Below are 21111 nucleotides of genomic sequence, written 5' to 3' on the forward strand. Positions count from 1 at the left end.
TTTTTCTTCATGCCTTTGCACTAGCTACCCAAACTCTAGATTTTTAACATCCAAGTAAGGTACACATTATCCTTGATAGGATCAGGGCCAATGTTTCGAGCATAATTCTAAATCAGCCACCCTCAATTTTAGTCAAGGTGCACATTGTCGCTAACGACCAGGGACAAAATAGAATTTCCTTTTTCACACAATGTAGCAATTCACCTTTAGCTATATCAACCAATAATTTCCAACCCTTCTTCTCAACATAGTGCATTAAGAATTTTTCATAGGATCAAAATACTTGATATCAAACAACGGGTTTCGGCTTATCATGTGGTTTATCAATAAACAAAGGCTAAAGGCTCAATGGGGCTTCACCAGGGATGATTTCAATGGTAGGCATACAAGTAGAGTTAAGAATTGGCTATTTCAAAGAAGCGCCTCAATCACATTCCTTAAGTCATATACGCTACTAATTCAACACACACAAGGCAAGTTCTAGATATCAAGTTAAGCAAAAACAAATCAATTCTCACCACACATGGCATTATGACACACATAAGGATATATCAACCAACATGCTTCTAGAACTTGTATTACGGTATCATTACACAATTAAGCCCATTTATTTCTACTTTGAGTCAAAACTAAGAACATATGCTTGTTACAAGTTTAACACTCTATTTCACTTTTCCACTTGTGACTACCCATGACGTTTGGCTGACTTTTTCGGACATAGTTTCCAAAGGCCAAGGTTGGTTTCTCAATCCTACTCTTCTATGTGACTGATTTTCCCTTAAGACGGTCATCATCCATCCATCATTGGGAATTGTCACTCCTTTGACGACTCTAAGACTCAATAAAATAATAAACTAGTCCTAGTCGGTTCAAAGGGACAATCCTCAGTAAAAGTACCGAAAACAAACGCTGAGGAACCCAAAATAAAATAAAACATTTTAAAAATTTAACTAAAAACTACCACTAGACTCGATAAAGCGATAAACAACTATATATACAACAGAGACATATTACCCCACCCCACACTTTAAAAATAAGCACTGTCCTCAGTGCACAATTAAAACAAAGTATAAGGTTAGGAATACTCCCTGGGACCTCTAGGCCTCGTCGTCACCGTGATCAAACACCATCAAGGCATTCGCCTCCTCATCCACAACATCATCCTCCTCATCATCCATAGCCTCGTCAACAGTAGCCTCATCATCATCCAAAGGCTCTAAGAATGCGGGACCAGTCCTGTATAAGAATGCTGCACTCTCAGTCAAGGGGTAGCGCTCCGCCATGGTCTCTATCTCCGCATCTGTAACTGGACGGCCACCTATCCGCAACTGCAATTCTGCCATCCCAAGCATTCTTTCCATGACACTATCATCACGGGCTTGCCTCTCTTGGGAAAACAAGACATGTCCATGAGACGTGTCTAGCGCCTTAGTGCAGGTCACATCAACCAACTTGCCCGTCAGATCCGGGTGATACGCCACAGTCATTTCACTGTTTCCTCTTCAATACCCTCAGCCCTCAGAAAACTGGTGATCAACCCCCCATAACAGAATCTCCACCTCAAATTGTTCCTAAATTTCATCATATTTTGCCTCAGGATCGCCCCAACATTAATGGGCATTCCCTTCATCAGTATATAGACTAACACCACCCTATCTCTTGTCACCTCAGTTAAATGTTTGGCAGGCAACAACACACTACACACTATCTTCAGCCATACCCTAGAAACATGATTAAAGTTAGCAAAATAGAGGGTATTATGCCTCCCAGTATCCTTACTCCGCTCCCACCTAGCAGTCGAATCAACCCCACACAAGGTATGTCGGATATCCCTATAAAGAGGTTTATCCTTCAAGTTATTAAACTCATCAGGGTCACAATTTGGGGTTCCTAATAACTTATTCAGAATTCAGGCAGAAAACTTGACATCTCTACCCCTAACATGCACAATCTTATATTTTGTTTCAGTTAGCCAATTAGCATAAAATTCTCTCACTAACGTCAAATTGCAATCTCCCAAATTGTCAAATATAAACCTCAAACCCAACTCATGAACAATTCGATATATATCAGGAAATTGCGACTGTAACCTTACCTCATTCACAAATTTGTCACCCATATACTTCGCTTCTCTTTGGCATTCGAACCATTCCCACCCATACCTTTCCACAGCCTTTTTACCAAATTTTTGCACTGATTCCCAGCCACTAGAGGATCCTAAAACTTCTCCTTTTCTACTACTTTGGAACCCGCCACATTTTTGGCTTTTGGAGCCGTCTCAACCTGTTAAGAAAAGAAAACTAAAGAAAGGGAAAAATGAGAAAAATTAAGGGGGGGGGGGGTCGGGTAGGGCAGTGAGTGAAGGTGAAGAAGGAAAAAGATTTTTTTTTTTTGGGAGTGATGGTGGAAAAGTGAAAAAGAAGTGGGGAAGTGGAGGTTATATATTTGGTGGGGGGAAGAAGAAGAGTTTTGTTGGTTGTTTTAATGGAGAAAATGGGAGTGTAATGGATGAAGGAGAAGAGTTAGGGAAGAAAAATGGAGAAAAGTTTGAAGGATTTTAGGAGAATGGGGGAAGAATGTGAGATTTAGGGGTTTTAAGGGAAGTGGGTCGGGTGTGAACCGGGTAAAAATCCAATAAATTTTTTTTTTCTGAGCAATGGGGTGATGGGAGGGGCAACGCGCCTGAGAGGGTGCTCTGACGTTTAATGCCAGGCGCGATGTGCCTCTCAACGCGCCTGAGATGGCGTTCTGATGTTTAACACTAGGCACGGTGCGCCGACCAGTGCGCCTGACCTTTTTATTTATTTTTTATTTTTTTAATACACACTAAGTTACAAATAATGAAAGAAAATCCTATCTAGCTATAACTAAGCTATATTCTAAGAATTGAAACTCTGCTAAAACAAAAATTTCAAGAATTCAAAAATGAACCACCTATCTATTACGCAACTTGTATCATTCATCATTTAGCTTAAGAGCTTCCCGATCACGATTCGAATCCTCATCCAAATAGTGTTTCACCCTTTGCCCATTGACCAAGAACGTAAGACCAGTCTTATATTTGAGTTCAACAGCTACATGTTGTGTCATTCTGACAACTTCGAAAGGACCACTCCACTTTGACCTTAGTTTTCCAGGGAATAATCTTAGTCTAGAGTTAAAGAGTAGTACTTTATCTCCTGGATTGAAAGTACGAGCTATTATGTGCTTGTCATGCCACCTCTTCGTCTTTTCTTTGTAAAGCTTGACATTCTCATACGCGTGCAGTCTGAACTCCTCAAGTTAATGCAACTGAGTCACTCTCTTTTTACCGGTTAGCTTAGGGTCGAAGTTCAACCTTTTAATTGCCCAATAAGCTTGATGTTCTAATTCTGCCAGAAAATGACATGTTTTACCAAACACGATATGATAGGGAGAAGTCCCTATTGGTGTCTTATACGCAGTCCTATATGCCCACAAGGCATCATCTAATTTCTCAGACTAATCTTTTCTCTGCGCATTCATCATTTTCTGCAAAATTTGCTTCACCTCTCTATTCGAGACCTCCACTTGGCCATTCATTTGAGGATGGTAAGTTGTAGCAACCTTATGAAGAATACCATACTTAGCAAGAAGGTTTTTAACAAGATGATTAATGAAGTGCTTACTTCCATCACTTATAATTGCCCTTGGAGTGCCAAAGCGAGTGAAGATGTGCTTCTTTATGAACGTTATCACTACCCTTGAATCATTTGAAGGGAGAGCAACCACCTCAACCCATTTACTAACATAATCCACAGCCACAAGAATGTATTGGTTCCCACTAGATGGTGGGAATGGACCCATGAAGTCAATACCCCACACATAAAAGATTTTTACTTCCAAAATATTGCTTAGCGGCATCTCATGTCTTCTTGAAATAGTACCCAACCTTTGGCATTTATCATAGCCCTTTACAAAAGCAATAGAATCTTTAAATAACGAGGGCCAAAAGAAACCAGATTGTAGTACCTTATGAGCAGAACGCTCTCCTCTATGGTGACCTCCATATGGGCTAGCATGACAACTTTTGAGTACTTGGTGAACCTCAGACTCCGAAATGCACTTGCTCACTACCCGGTCTACACCTTGCTTGAACAAGAATGGTTCATCCCAGATATAGAACTTGGCATCATGATTGAGTTTTTTTTTGTTGGGTGGTTGTACCCGGAGGATACTCGCCACTTACTATCAAATTCACAATGTCTGCATACCATGACACTTGGGAGATATTTAATGCCATCAATTGTTCATCTGAAAACTCATCCCGGATTTGCTCACCTTCATTCACATGTGAAAAATCCTCTAACCTAGATAAGTGATCTGCTATTTGATTCTCAGTACCTTTTCTATCTTTGATCTCAAGGTAAAATTCTTGGAGAAACAATATCCATCGAATCAACCTTGGTTTAGCATTCTTCTTGTTTAATAGGTACCTAATAGATGCATGGTCAGTAAAAACAATCACTTTAGTACCTACCAAATATGATATGAATTTGTCGAAGGCGAACACTAGAGCCAGCATCTCCTTCTCAGTCACTGTGTAATTAGCTTGTGTAGAGTCAAGGTTCTTGCTTGCATAATAGATCGAGTGGAACACTTTACTCTTTCTTTGTCCCAACACTACACCCACTGCTACGTCTCTTGCATCACACATGAGTTCAAATGGTAATTCCCAATCAGGAGCAATTAAGATGAGAGCTTCAATTAAGTTCCTCTTCAACCTCTCAAAAGCTTTTAAGCACATCTTATCAAAGTCAAACTTCACTTCCTTCTCCAAAAGACTGCACATAGGTCTTGCAATCTTGGAAAAATCCTTGATGAATCACCTGTAAAATCCTGCATGACCAAGAAATGAGAGGGGGCAATTTCTCAATAACTTCTACTTTAGCCTTATCAACCTCCAAACCAGATTTAGACACCTTGTGTCCCAACACTATTCCCTCTCTTACAAAAAATGACATTTTTCCCAGTTTAAAACTAAGTTAGTATCTTCACATCTAGCAAACACTTTATCAAGATTTCAGAGATATACCTCAAAAGACTTCCCAAAGACAGAAAAATCATCCATGAACACCTCAACAAAGTCTTCCACCATATCATGAAAAATGGTTATCATACACCTTTGAAAAGTCGCTGGTGCATTGCAAAGTCCAAATGGTATGCGCTTGAAAGCATATGTGTCATAAGGACAAGTGAACGTGGTCTTTTCCTGATCCTCGGGTGCAATCAAGATCTGGTTGTAATCGGAATATCCATCTAAGAAACAATAGTACTCCTGCCCTACTAGTCGGTCAAGTATTTGATCAATGAAGGGAACAGGGTAGTGATCTTTTCGGGTAGCGTTATTTAGTTTCCGATAATCTATGCAAATTCTCCGACCGATCACTGTTCTAGTAGGAATTAACTCATTCTTTTCATTCCTTACCACTGTCATACCTCCCTTCTTGGGAACACATTGTACCGGACTTACCTACTTACTATCAGAGATTGGGTACACAATGCCAACATCTAGCCACTTTATGACTTCCTTTCTTACCACTTCTTTCATCATAGGATTTAGTCAACGTTGATGTTGCGCTTGGGGTTTGTGATCCTCTTCCATGTAAATTCAGTGCATGCATAGCGTCAGACTAATCCCATGAATATCAGCCATTTGCCATCCAATTGCTTTCCTCTTCCGTTTTAAGATCCTCAATGCCGCATCAACCTGTAAGTCAGACAATTCTGCAGAAAGTATAACATGCAAGGTTTCATTAGTACCCATGTAAGCATACCTTAGGTGAGCTGACAGAGTTTTGAGTTCCAACGTAGGGGCTTCTTCTATTGATGGCTTTGGTGGGGGCCCCAACTCGCGATCTAGTGACTCCACTTGATTCCTACGAGTGTGTACTAGTGCTAGATTTAAGCATGATTCAATCTCTTGAGCTTCAGTGTCTCCCTCTATCTCATGACCCACTAACACTCTTTCTAAAGGATCTTCAGGCACAACTACTTGTGATTCTACTATGCGATCAACCACAGTAATAGCAGACAACATTTCATAAATAGAAGGTAATTTTAAATCGTGGTAAGCATCAAATACCTCTACCTTATCATGTGCCCTCATGGTTAGTTGACCAGCTGCTACATCAATCAATGCCCTACCCGTGGCTAAGAAAGGCCGTCCCAAAATGAATGGAACTTCAAAATCGGGTTCAAAGTCTAAGACTACAAAATCTACCAGAAAAATCAATAAACCTACTTGCACTAACACATCTTCTACCAAGCCCTCTGGCCTAGCAATGGATCTATCTACAAATTGGAGAGTAACAATGGTTCGCTTTGGACTACCTAACCTAAGCTTTTGATACAAAGATAGAGGCATTAAATTTATACTTGCTCCTAAATCACACAACCCCCGGGCATGAACACTTTGCCCAATTGTAATCTGCACAGTAAAACTACCCGAATTTTTTAACTTTTTGGGCAGTCTATTTTAGATCCTTGAGCTGCACTCTTCAGTAAGTGTTACAGTTTCATATTCAGTGAGTCTTCTGTTCCGGGCCACTATATCTTTCACGTATTTAGCATACTTCGGGATACCCTGCAAAATGTCAACCAAAGGTAGATTAATGTGAACTTGTTTAAGGAGAGAGAAACTTACCAAAACATTTATCTTCATTTTGCTTTTTCAGCCTCTGTGGAAATAGAGGTGGTAATTTCTTTTGAGGAACGGGTACCTCAACATTGGAGCCTTTTACTACCTCTTTCACCTTCTTTTCTTTGTTACTTACCTCAGTGCTCTTTTCTTTGAAGCTAGTTCCTCTAATTGCAGCCCACTTCTAGCACTTATCGCATGCAATTAATTTGGATCTTGCTCAATATCACCGGAAATCCCGCCCAGAGGATGCAAGTTCAAGGAATTAGCCACTTGCGCAACTTGTTTCTCTAAACTCATTTGGGACATCTTGATGTTTCAAATGTTCTCATCATGCTTATTTATTCTAGCATTTAATTTGGTCTCTATTTCATTCATGAGCTTTTGGAGTAGTTCTTCATTGGTCATCCCCCCTCTTGGTGCACTAGAATTTGAGCTTTGGTTAGAATTGTAGTATTGTTGCCCAGCCCCTTGTGAACGGTATTAGTTAACCCCTTGCGCCTGATTTTGATTTTGGTTCCCACCCCATGAGAAGTTAGGATGGTTCTTCCAACTAGGGTTGTAATTATTACCATAATTTTGTTGTACTCCACCCCTTTGTGCATTACCCACATAGTTTACGGAATCCGGGTTTGCCTTACATTGCTCGGTTTCATGAGTTCCACTGTCACATACCTCACACCAATTTGTTGCATGTTGTACTATGTTTATCGGAGCCTGATTTAGAGCTATTTGTTTAAATTGCAATGTAATGTTATGTTGCATTGCATCTAATTTGGCATTTATAGCAGTAGCTTGGTCTACATCTAAGATCCCTGCAGCCTTTTGGGTGGGGGTTCTAGACATTTCCCCCTCATACCCTTGGTTTCCTTTTGAAAGTTTATCAAGTAGGGCGAAGAACTCTTCGCTCGTTATGGCTAGGGCTTGTCCACCTGCTGCACTATTAAGAAGAGAACGAGCATTATAGTCTAAACCTTCAAAGAAAGTGTGAGCAAGTACCTCATTGGTTTGCATGTGGTGTGGGCAAGCAATCAACATTTGTTTGAAACGTGCCCATGCTTGGTATATGTCCTCCCCTTGCTTTTGACCAAAGTTTATTATCTCCCACCTCAATTTCGCGGTTTTCTTGAATGGGAAAAATCTACTCAGGAACTTCTTTGCTAGATCATCCCAAGTGGTGATGGAGTTTGGTGGCTCAGAGTCTAACCAATGTCTTGCAACTCTTAACAATGAGTATGAGAACAAAGTCAACCTTACATAGTTTGATGAGACTGCAATTGGGATGTATGTATTCGTGATGTCTATGAAAGTCCTAAGATGGACTTGAGGATCCTCATGGGGAAGACCAGTGAATTGCCCATTAGTATGGAGGATTTGTACATGCTCTGCTTTAGTTCAAATCTACCTCCCGGTGGAGGTTTCCTAATACTGGATGCCAAGTTGGCTGTGAGTGGGACTGCCACATCACAGACTGGTCTTGCGGGAACAACCGGCGGTACTCCTTGGTTATTTGGGTTCCTTAGGTTATTCACGTTTTTCGGGTTATTCACATTGTCTTGATTATCATCATCAAAGTTTCCCGGAATACCTAACCTCAATTCTCCTTGGCGTCCCTGGTTCATTTTTCTGCGCTGGCATAAAACTCTTTCCGGTTCGTTGTAAGGTTCGACAAGATCTCATTTTCGAGCCAGACCTGAAAATCAAGTACCCGCAATACACAAGCTAAGATCAAGTAAATAATATCTGAATATATTAAGTGTACACTTAAGAAGATTGAATATAAATAAATTTCTAAGTCCCCGGCAGCGGCGCCAAAAACTTGTTGCTCCCCAATATACACGCAAGTGTACGTGGTCGCGCAAGTAATATAGATTCTTAAAGAAATGAGTTATCGTTCCCAAGGGACTTATGATCAACTTATATTCACTTAATTTTACAACTAAAAGTAGAAAGTAACATTTTCAAGAGTTGATGATTTATTGTTTATGTACTAATAATTATGCACTAATTAAACGTAACTAATTGTGAACAACTTTGATATAATGTTTCAAGCAAGTTAAAAGCAATTCCAGGGCTGCAACATATACTAAAATATCATGTATCCCATTATTGGCTTAGAATTAATTTCAGTTGTCAAGTTACTAGTTTATAGGGTTGATAGTATGATTCGGGTTATACACCTCTCGTCGCCTACCCCAGTTAGCTATCTAACTACATCGTTGAGCAGGGATAGATAGACTAACTGGCGAGCATTAAGATTTCATTGTATTTCATAACCAAGCAAGGTGTTCGTCTGGGTGTCACTCCTGAACACTAATCACCTCAATCTAATGGGTGGACCGAGCTCTCTAATTCTCTGGTCTATCTAATCTCTCCTCTCTCGATTTTAAGATTAGACACTAAATTTATCTTATGGTGCATAAGCATAAAATACTAAAACAAAAATATAGAAGTAACTTGTAATGACAACCAAAAAATTAATTCAACAACCTTAAATAGTCAACAATCAATTTGTAGCTACAGCCCCAGAACTAGGGCGTTTAGCCACTCATGCTATTAGAAAACAAGAAATAACAATAGTTCATGCAAATTCCTGAAAATAGAAAGAGTTAAAGGATTAAAACATATTACAAACTTGAATTCTTGCTCTTACACAGCTAATCAAAAGTTGAACACGATTATGGAGCCCTAAGGATCTATTTATAATAGTAGGAAAAGTTGGGAAGAAATACTACTCAAATTAGGAATCCTACTTAATGTTTAAAACTTGGAAAAGTCGGCAAAAGATGGGCGTGTCGCGCCTCTCAGCGGACCTCTCACTTGACTCTGATGTCCCCTCCTTGGCGCGTCGCGCCTCTCAGCCCCCTTGAGGAGGGTATCTAAAGTACCACCAGTGGCGCGCCGCGCCAACCAGTGCGCCAACCACTGGTGGTTTTTGCCTTGGCCATTTTCTTGCACATCTTCGCTCCTTCTTTCTTCACTCCAACTCCAATTCCTTCGAGTGCTCCTGAAACAACTAATCATGTGTGTTAGTGCACAATTATCACAAGTTATACCAAAAAGCAAGTTAACAACTAAAGATCATTCCTCAATCTAATCAATTCATGGGTCAATATAGATAACTTAGGCATATAAATATGCCTAAGATCTTGTGTGAACAAGGTCAAAAATTGCAAAAATAAGAGGTAAAAGCAAGTGAATTATATTCGATGAAACTTTTGTTTTGGTTAAGTCAAAATAACAAGAACAAATGGGTCGAATATTTAGACCGGTTTTTACCCAATAACACCCCATACTTTCATTTTCAGTAGTCATAATACATAAACATGACCCTTAACTTGACATTAGTTGACAACTATGACCTTTACCTTTGGGTGTGCACAAGTAGGCACTTAAAATTGTATAAAATTAAACAAATAAACACATTCGTCCTACATGGAAATTTTGTGTCTTACGTCAGGGGCGGAGCTATGACATGGCGAGGGTGGTCAAATGAACAACCTTCGTCGGAAAATTTTTATGGGTATATATACTAAATATCGAATTTTTTGGATATATACTAACTGTTGCACAACCTTGACACAATAAAGGTTGACAGCCCAGCGGTTTAGGTTGTGCAAAGATGCCTCAGCGTTTCGGGTTCGAGCCCAAGCGTTGGCGTTTTCTTTAAATTTTCTCATTATTCCATTTGTTCTCTTAGAAAAGGCAAAATTCAGTCTGGGTTTGATCCCAGGCTTGAACAATTCATTTATTTAATATTTGTTCCATTTTTCTCTTAAGAAAAAGTACAAAAGTTACCTTTTTTAAGTTAAGAAAAACAAAAGGAAATAAAAGGTCTATTTTTTACTTTTCTTAATTTAAAAAAAAAAAGATTCATAGTTGTCTTTTCCTTTTAGTTTTTTGACTTCTTCTTCTCCCAAAAACCCTTTACAACTTTACTCTTACCTTTCTCTCTTCTCAACTTTCATACATATTTGCAAGTTTTAAGAAATTGGAAGCTTTAATCATTGTATATTTCTTCCTCAACCGCCATTGAAGTGTGAAAAGGTATTTCTTAATTCTTTTTTTCCTTTAGTTTAGTTTTTTCTAATCATGTGTTGAAAGACTTGAATATCTTAGTTTTTATGTTAAAAGCTACTTTATTTATTTGAGTATCGATCAACTATTTGGTGTATTGTGGATGCTTTTTAATAAGTTTGGTATACTTGAACTTGACTACTATTTCAGTTTGGTGTTCAATGAGTTTGGAGAAATATTTTTTTAGAGTACCCAAAACAAGTTTGGCGCCTCAAAATCAAAATCAACTACGCCGAGATGAAAATGTCAACCAAATAGAAATATCATCTCACTCTTCCCAAAGACAAGAATTTGATGTAAATGATTTAAAGGCTGATCCGGCTGAAAGAACTCCAATTTTGAATTATCATCCAAACCTTCGTGATGAGATAAGGAGGGCATATATCATTAAAGGTCCTTGTCAACCTCAAAATCATCAGTTTCCTCAAACTAATTTTTTTGGAACACCACGTCGTTTTGTTTATACATGGTTTGATGAATATCGTGATTGGTTGGAATACAGTATTAGTGCGGATGCTGCTTATTGTTTACCTTGTTATTTGTTTCAAGGAGAAAACATTAATCAAGGTGGTGGTAATGTATTTTCGACTAAGGGATTTACAAATTGGCATAGAAAAGATAGCTTTGCTACACATATTGGTCTACCGAATAGCGTTCATAATCAATCCAAAAGAAAGTGTGAAGATCTCATGCGAGAACAACAATCCATTCAAGCCGCATTTTACAAGTTGGATGATAAAAGTAAGCATGAATATCGGATTCGGTTAAACACTTCAATCGATGTGGTAAGACTTCTCTTGGATCAAGGTTTTGCATTCCGTGGTCATGACGAGAGTGAATCGTCATTGAACAAGGGTAATTTTCTTGAAGTTCTTTCTTGGTTAGCTGCTAGATGTGATGCAATTAAACCTTTTGTGTTAGAAAAAGCTCCAAAAAATAATAAAATGACTTCTCATGACATCCAAAAAGATATTGTGACTGCGTGTAAGATTGAAACAGTTAAGGCAATAATAAAGGATATAAATAGTGACTACTTTGCTTTATTGGTTGATGAATCTAGAGATGTGTCACGCAAAGAGCAAATGGCTATTTGTCTAAGATATGTTGACAAAATGGGGTTTGTGATGGAGGCATTTATTGGACTTGTTCACATTAAAGATACTAGTGCTTTATCTCTAAAGAAAGCAATTGTAGATGTACTTGCTCACCATTCTTTGACTTTATCTAATGTACGTGGGCAATGTTACGATGGGGCAAGTAATATGCAAGGTGAGCTAGGTGGTCTTAAAACGTTGATTAGACAAGAAAGTAGATCGGCTCATTCTGTTCATTGTTTTGCTCATCAACTTCAATTGACTCTTGTTGCGGTTTCTAAAAAGTGTGTTCAAGTAGGTGAACTTGTATTATTAATTTCAAATATTTTGAATGTGTTGGGAGCTTCTTTTAAACGCGTGGATAATTTTCGAGAATCTCAAAAAAAGCATCTCCAAATGGCATTGGATATGGGTGAACTAGAAACGGGTAGAGGGTTGAATCAAGAACTTGGTCTTGTTAAAGCCGGTGATACTCGTTGGGGATCTCACTACAAGTCATTTGGAAACTTTATTAGTAGCTTTGACTCTATTGTTGATGTACTTGATACTCTTGTTGAAAATGCAAGTACTTTGGAAGAAAGAGCAAGCGCATCGGGATTTCTCAGAAGTTGTCAAACGTTTGAGACTATTTTCTTGTTGCATTTGATGACAGATGTTTTAGGAATCACAAATGATCTTAATGTTTCATTACAGAAAAAGGAGCAAGACATTGCAAATGCCATGATTCTTGTAAAGGTAGCAAAGAGAAGGTTGCAAGCTTTAAGAGATAATGAATGGGATCCTCTCTTTAAAAAAAATATTGGATGGGATTCACTTAAAGAAAAGGTAGAAGCATTTTGTATCAAGCATGGCATTTCATTACCCAATTTTGATGATCCATATGCTAATTCTGGGAGATCACGACGTAAAGTAGTTATTTGTACTACTTTGCATCATTATCGTGTGGATGTGTTTTATAAAATCATTGATTGGCAACTACAAGAACTTAATGATCGTTTCAATGAGGTGACAAGTGATTTGCTTAATGGAGTATCTTGCTTGAATCCAATTGATTCATTTTCTAGTTTTGACATAAAGAAGATAATGAGAATGGCTGAATTATATCCTGATGATTTTGATGGGTCCAACATGAGAGCTCTTGAGAATCAACTTGTTAATTACATTATTGATGTTCGTGATATTGATGAAAGGTTCTCCAATTTGGGTGGACTTGGAGAACTTTCAAGAAAGTTGGTTGAGACAAAGAAGCATTTAACCTATTCTCTCGTATTTCTTTTAGTGAAGTTTGCTTTGCTTCTACCTGTTGCCACTGCTACAGTTGAAAGAGCTTTTTCGGCAATGAAGATTATCAAGAATGACTTGCGAAATCGAATGGATGATGAATTCTTAGATGGTTGCATAGTACCTTATGTAGAGAAAAAAGTATTTAAAGATGTTTCTAATGAGTGTATTATGAAAACATTTCAAGAGATGAAGTGTCGTCGAGTGCAATTGTAGTTACCACTTTACAATTTACATATTTTGGTGTATATGAAACTATCCGTCAATATATTTGTCCTACTTCATCTTTCTTAGTTTATTCATTGATATTTTGTAAGTTTCTGTTTTAAGAATTTTCATTTTGGATAGTTGGTTAATTTGATATTGAGGTATGACTATTTTGAAGCCAATCTTTATAATTTGACTAGCAAGGTTTATTTTTTTACTTGTCCAAAAGTATGAACACCCTTGGCGAAAATCCTGGCTCCGCCACTGTCTTACGTGGCGTCCTACGTGTATTATATCATGTAGGACACGTATGTCTACTTGTTCAATTTTATACAAGTTTAAATGTCTACTTGTGCACACCCAAAGTTAAAGGTCATAGTTGTCCGTTAAAGACAAATTAATGGTCATGCTTATGTATTATGCCTTTTCAGTAATACTAAAGTTCTCGTTGAATTTTATAGTTTAATATATAGGGATAATGATGTAAACCAAATTTACGTTGAAATTTCAAACGTACTAAGAAACAACAACTAAAGAAACGGAAAGGATCAAATTTGTCCATATTTCTATTATATAGAAAGGTGGAGACCAAGGACAACCAAGGCAAAAATGGTAATTTAACCACTATTCTAGAATCATCAAGCCATGGATGGCTAATGTTAAAATGGTAATTTCAGCAATATTCAAGAACCAATTCGACATGAGAAGGATGGGAAGACCAAGGGCAAACTTGTAAATATAATTATTATTCAAGGATAAAATAATAATAATATCAGAGGACTGATTTATACTTGTACTTCCTTTCGGTTCTAGATCGTTCCATTATCTCTTTTCTCTGTCTCTTCCATTTAAAAGAGAGAATGAGATTGTATGGTTCTTCCACATCAGGCAAAGAAGAGCACAAAAATTGTATTACAATTGATGATTCTTTCACATCGGTTAGTTCTTAATCATTTTTATTTCGAATTTTGAAATTTTCTCTACTTATTTCATTAGGCTTTTAAATTCTAAATCGTGTCTCGCTTAAATTTTAGGGAATTCTCTCAGTCCTAACATGAAGCAAAGAACTTCAATTATGGAAATCTTTGCTTTTTGGTAACGATTTCATCAACCTACCACACCAGGAGATTAAAAGCACAATCACTTAATTGGTATGATCATTCTTCTAATTTTATTTTTGAGTTGTAGCAAGATTTAAAATTTAATGGAGCATGCATATGTGATTTTTCTGTTGAAAGATTTCTGATGTCCACCCGATGTTTGGAAAAATGTCTTAGCTAGAAAAATTCTACTTTGTTTACATTGTTCAGCCCACTCCTTTTAACTTTTGTATAGACCTCTTCTTTTGAGTAAATGCTTTTGTCATTCTCCTCAACAGGAGGTGTGCTTATGTGATACAAAGAAACAAATAAGTAAGACTTACAAATGTGTGGTCTTATTCTCCTCGAAATCAACAGAGAAAAATAATTAAAGAATTATGTTATGGTGGGATCTAATGCTTACATCAGAAAAGGGACACTTATATCTTCTTATTTTCTGCGGGTTTGAATTACCCTACACTTTTCGTTTGTGTTTTTGATTAATATAATCTGTTGTTGTTTCATGGTTGGTTACTCCATCTGTTTCGTAGTAGGATCTTCACCTTACAAGTGCTCGATAAAGACCTTCATCAACTTAATTTTTTTGTTCTATAAATATTTAAAGAAACTTCGTTAATTCTAATATAAAAATTATGGACTCAACTTTTCAATACAATATTGAGAAACACAATCGACGTCAATTCCACTTTTCTTACAAAACAACGAAAATCATAGTTGTAGACTTGAGATTTTGGCCAATTGCTTACCCTTTGGTTATTTATCCAGAAAATTATACATATGTAGTTTAGTAAATATAATTTCCTATAGAACTTTTCCCTACATTAAAATTATGTCCTTTTTGCTTCTAAACATGACCCAGACAAATTATCTTTGCTACTAACCATGGTATACAAACATAACTCTGCTATTTTAAGTTTTCATGTGCCATTTGTTGTGACCAAAATGCGCAACTGGACAAGTTCTGCTTGCAAATATTTAGTTGTAACTTAGTTTATTAATTTCCTCCAATATCAGCTCTTCTTACAATATTATTATCATGGATGAACGTAGTATTTCCAAAATGGAATAGAGGCTTACTATCGACGCAATTACGCCACTAACTATGAAGTGGACGTGCAAAATAATGTTTTTCCTTCTACGTTTTGTTGCTACGCTAAAAGAAGAGAACTCTTATTTTTATAGGTGCGTGCACTTATTGTTATATCTGTTACTATATGAAAATGTAGAGTTGTGTTACTTCCAAAACCATATTAAATAAGGAAAGGAAAGTAAGATAAGCCTTCGAAAAAGAACTTTTCAACTAATCTTAACAAAAATAAAATAAAATCGGATATCATAGTCAATGGAACTTTTAGAATGTATTGGCTGTTAAAAGTTTGATACTCTTTGATCTGTGATAGTTCCATGCCTTGGCCTCTTCAAAAAAAAACATTTCTCATGCTTATTATCGGTTGAATATTTTTCATATGGAGATTATATATATGTAGTACATGGAGCAGCTACAAAAACTTATATTTTATGACGAAAGTGTTTGCTTTGTAGCGTATCCTCTTCCAAGAATATGAACTTGTATAGCACCATCTCATTAATCACATATCCAATTTGATCTCCTTAGTGTGCCTCTTGCAACTGAAAATAGTAAACTACCGCCATATTCATAGGGAATCAGTGTAGCCGAATATGTAGCAAAAGTAAACTCTTTTCATGTAGTTTTTGGCTTTTTTTTTTTTTGTTCTTTTCTGGTGGAGATCTTTGTCTGATACTTATTTTTACCTAATTTAGCAGGCTTATAAAATAATATCATGTGGTTTTATCTGCTTTCGCTTACGCCGTTGTCGATTACGTTTCTCATGTTTTCTGTTGGATATCTATTAAGATTGCGAGACTATATATACAAGGACTATCCTTAGCTGATTAATATTCTTCACTGTAAGTGGTCAGGCCCGTGCTAGAGATTGATTACTAGCATAAGTTTAGAGTGCTTCCTCTGAAGAAAAGGACCAGATTTTTTACTGACACAATCTGATTAAACGTTAGACTTCAAATAAGAAAGTTTTAAAACTCTTATATGAATCATTTTGTGTGTAACATTAGAAAAATTGTTTCTACTTTAAGCTTTGACATGAAAATTCTTTGTTTATTGATTCTTGGTAGAGCGGTAATGTAAACCCTTGAAAGTTAAACTTGTGAAAGAAACTGATGGCTAAAGATGGTAGCAGAACTTTCAGTCACAAAGATAAGCTCTCCTTTATAGAATGTAAAAGCTCCTATTTATTTAAATTTGGAAAGATATCTCCTACCGAAACTTAGTGTGCTNTTTTTACTGACACAATCTGATTAAACGTTAGACTTCAAATAAGAAAGTTTTAAAACTCTTATATGAATCATTTTGTGTGTAACATTAGAAAAATTGTTTCTACTTTAAGCTTTGACATGAAAATTCTTTGTTTATTGATTCTTGGTAGAGCGGTAATGTAAACCCTTGAAAGTTAAACTTGTGAAAGAAACTGATGGCTAAAGATGGTAGCAGAACTTTCAGTCACAAAGATAAGCTCTCCTTTATAGAATGTAAAAGCTCCTAAAATTTATTTAAATTTGGAAAGATATCTCCTACCAAAACTTAGCGTGCTATTACTCATTAATCTTTTTCGGATTTATTAAAATATCTTTTTAAACTTTGTTGTAACATGCCTACTTGACTGTAGCTTCTCCCTTAAATTAGTAGGTAGTTTTTTCTTTGTTTTGAATTGTATTTGGTGTGAATTAACCAGTAGCTACTGCTACTGAAGATGAGATGTTCCTACTTCTGTTCTTCAGAGTGATGTTTGTTTGTCTTTCTACGTAGATGTTGAGACGGAATTATGTTTCAAGGACCTTTTTTGTGAAATCTGTAATGTCCAATTAATTGATCTATTGCATTCTGTTACAGATATAAGTCTAAAGAAGCAATTGAGATTATATAAGTGCAGGGACCTGAATTTTTTTATTTTAATAGTGGCTTGCCGACTATTTGGCCTATTAACCTTTTAATTATTAAGTTGTGTCTAATTTCATTTTAGAGGTAGACCTATTCTTCTTTACTTCATCAAAAGAAGAGATAACCTATTATATTAGTTACTTCGTGAGAGATATGATCATTCATGAATTGGCTTACTTATATTTTTCTTCATTTTTTTAGGCAGTGGAACAGTTCTTTCAGCATTACTCAGTCAAGAGGAGTCATTTTGCAATGGTGAATAAGATCATGCATGTAGTTTTGAGGCAGCATGATGTTGTGTGGTGAATCATCCAAAAAGCTATGTATTTTTAGAGGATACAACACGAGGGTGGCAATATTTTTGAAAGGTTTGAGGGTGGTAAGATAAATTTTAGAATAACCAGTACCTTTGACATCAAAATTGATGCTAAATCACTTTTTGGTCCTTGATTAACTCTTATTCATGTTATGTTGAATTTTCTACGACGCCTTCATGATAAACTTCTATTTTGGACAAGGGTCAAACCACACACGTGCTCCAATAAAGTCGCTTACCATTAATTGTTCTATAACTATGAACATACATAGAAATGAAAAGAGATGGAAGAATTATGATTTGAAGGTACAGTTCTTTTGGTGCACTATTTTTACTTGCATGTAACAATTGAAAAGATATGTTAGGCTCATGCTTAAAAAATGCTCAACCAAATTTTGTGAGTTTTTGATATTGTAATTTCAAATCTATGGTGATTTGGCGCTATTGACGATTCTAAATTAATAATGTGACGCTTTAAAATAGTGTTTTGACAACTTCAATGAAAAGAAAATTTAGAATTCAAATTGTGATGTCATTTGGTGTAATATAGCGCTTTCGTCGTGAATGTGTGCAATTCTCATCTTGTGAGATAATTGATGATGTTTTAATATGTTTTTAAATTGTTGCAAATGAAATGACAAACCAAATGTAAAATAATTGATGCAGACTATTTGTATGAAAAAATTTAAATCTTTGATTTTGCACCTTTTTATAGTGAAGTTGTGTCAATTGAGCATAAGAGAAATTTTAATTATGTATTTATCATATCATTTATACTTCTGAAATTTTTATATATATATTTATAAAAATAGTTTGACAATACTATTTAGCTTATTTCATTATTTTTATTCTATAGTGACAATATTTGTTCATGATAATCAAATTACAAAAAAAGAAAAAAGTTATAATTATTCTTTCAAAATCATACACATTGGGCTAGATGTGTTCAAAATTGAACCCTAACCGATAAGTCAATGACAAATTGGCTTATTGGTATTGAGTTATTGAATAAACGGTTGGGGAGCGGATTAAAGTTTTGTAATTAACGGCTTATTGGTGTGAGGGTGGATTTTTCAATTTCTTTATTGGGTAAAATGTTAACTCGTTAAGAGTTAACATACTTACATTTTAAGTCTATGTATATTAGGCTTATTTAATATTTTACCATAGTATATAAAAGTAATTATGTATTTTTTCTTTGTTAGTCCTAACTCCTAAAAGCTAAAGCGTAATGCCATAAAAATCTATTTACTTTTTAATAATTATTAATTTTGCTTTAAATAATGGAGAGCAAGTTAGCAAACTCAGAAAAACATTGAGGATATGTAAATGAAAAGTATGCAGCAATTTACTCAAAGCCATCCTTTTGTTAAGGTACGTTCATAAAAAAAAAAGGTAACGTAGAGATTATAGATTAACCGTTACGCTGCCTGATAACCGTCCAATAATTGCTAATCCATTACTGAACCAACATATTTATTATTGGTTGGCTAGCAGATTAGTAAATTTTAAAATTGATTTATAGGGCATATTAAGCGAAATTATCCGATCGATAAATAGCCCTACGTTGGGCCCGTGCATAGCACGGGCATTTCTTATCTAGTACTTACAGAAAAATGTTATATTTGTCCTTCGTTGTAGTTTTTTTGATATATTTTTTTCTAACATCCAACTTTAGACACATTTACTTTTGAGATTGTTAAGTCTCATTTCCCCACTTTTATCATCCTACGTGGTGACGCCTATGTGGCACACCTACATGGATTTATATATATTCATTCCACTTAAAATTCCTCCTAATTTATATAAATACAATGTCTTGAAAAATATAATAGAGAAATAACTATAATTAATGATAAGGGTAAATTAGGAACTTAGTGTAAAATTATCCATTTATTTCATATCGTGGACAAGTATTATTGGGACATCCCAAAATAGTATAGTAGACAACTATTGTTGGATGGAGGGAGCATAATTTTACCATTATACTCTTATTTAGTGTTCTCTTGAAGTCAAGTTTTAATAAATGATAAATTAATTTATTTTGATTAATTAAATGAGCCAATGAACATGAATAATCATTTAGTTTTCCTATATTAGTCAAATTTATATTTTCAAGTCTAATAACTCTTAAGGATAAAATAAAAAAAAATATTATTTATGTATTGATTTTATGAAATAATAAATATTAAAGAACATTTATTTTAAGTAAAGATGACATATAAATAGAAACGAAGAGAGTAGAGTTTACTCATTAGTCAATGGTGTGAAAAGGACACAAGAAAGAGAGAGGGAGACTTTTGACTTTATGTACCATGAAATTATAAATATCTAAAGATGCGTAATATATAGAAAATATTATTCTCTCTGGCTCATTTTATGTAAGGTAGTTTGACTTGATACGGAGTTTAAGAAAGAAATAAAGACTTTTAAAATTTGTGGTCCAAAATAAATTATAGAAATTTGTGTGGATGTAAATCATTTCATTAAGAGTAAAATAGACATTTTATAGTTGAATTGTTACTTAACATAGAAATGTGTCATTCTTTTTTAGACTGATTAAAAATAAAAATAAATCACATAAATTGGGACAACAAAAATAGTTACTTTGTTTATTTTTATTTGTCCATTATTTTAAATATATATATTCACTTTACTTGTCATTTTGAAGAATACTCTCATTATATTGGTCACGAGATACTACTTTGTAGTGCATCCGCAGAAAAAAAATATTGGTCTCTGAATTGTTTGCAGGAAAATTAATAGTGAGTGCGTAAACGAGGTAAAAATTTGTGGAAATAGGGGTTAAAAGCAAGTGAGTTAGGTTCGATCAAACTCCTTTTTTTTGGGCTAAGTCAAGAAAACAAGAATAAATGGGTTGAATATTTAACTAAGCAAAGAACAAGAAATTTGAGTATGTGTTCAAAATAAGAATAACATATTTACTTTTCTATAATTATCTATTTTGCTTTAAAAAATAGAGAGAAAGTCAGCAAACTAAAAAAAAGGCCAAGGAGATGTACATGAAAAGTATGAAACAACTTATCGAGTCATCAATGCTCTATTGGACAATGAAAATGAGATAATCAGTTGAAATTTTGGATCAATCTATCCATTTGATATTGTTATTGCTTAAAGGTCATTCTTTTTGTAAGGTGCATTCATAAAAAATAAAAAGGTACCATAGAGATTAGAAGTTAGTCAATACACCGCACAATAATTGATAATCTATTACCAAACCAACCGATATTTTATAGGTTGACTAGCGGATTAGTAAATTTTATAGCTTAATAAATGGCTATAATGGTGTAAACCAAACTTACATGGTAGAAATTTCAAACATTGTAAGAAAAACATTTAAAGAAAATATGTTAGGATTCTTGTTAGTTGGAGGCCTGACT

At 35.4% G+C, this 21111-nt stretch overlaps 1 protein-coding gene and 1 long non-coding RNA gene across 2 annotated transcripts; both read left to right on the forward strand.

Annotated features, from left to right (window-relative positions):
* Positions 1-10599: 10599 nt before the first annotated feature.
* On the forward strand, positions 10600-13360 carry LOC125861794 (uncharacterized). The gene is made up of 2 exons (XM_049541658.1): positions 10600-10705; positions 10886-13360. Exon 2 carries the CDS (start codon positions 10897-10899, stop codon positions 13324-13326), a length of 2430 nt encoding a protein of 809 aa, XP_049397615.1. The 5' UTR covers positions 10600-10705; positions 10886-10896; the 3' UTR covers positions 13327-13360.
* Positions 13361-14051: 691 nt separating this feature from the next.
* Positions 14052-18033, forward strand: LOC125861802 (uncharacterized). Its single transcript, XR_007445988.1, has 3 exons — positions 14052-14255; positions 14352-14468; positions 17596-18033. It is a non-coding gene; the product is annotated as an uncharacterized LOC125861802 (long non-coding RNA).
* The last annotated feature ends 3078 nt before the right edge of the window (positions 18034-21111 follow it).

Source organism: Solanum stenotomum, chromosome 4 (assembly GCF_019186545.1).
Source record: "Solanum stenotomum isolate F172 chromosome 4, ASM1918654v1, whole genome shotgun sequence".
Classification (NCBI taxonomy): domain Eukaryota; kingdom Viridiplantae; phylum Streptophyta; class Magnoliopsida; order Solanales; family Solanaceae; genus Solanum; species Solanum stenotomum.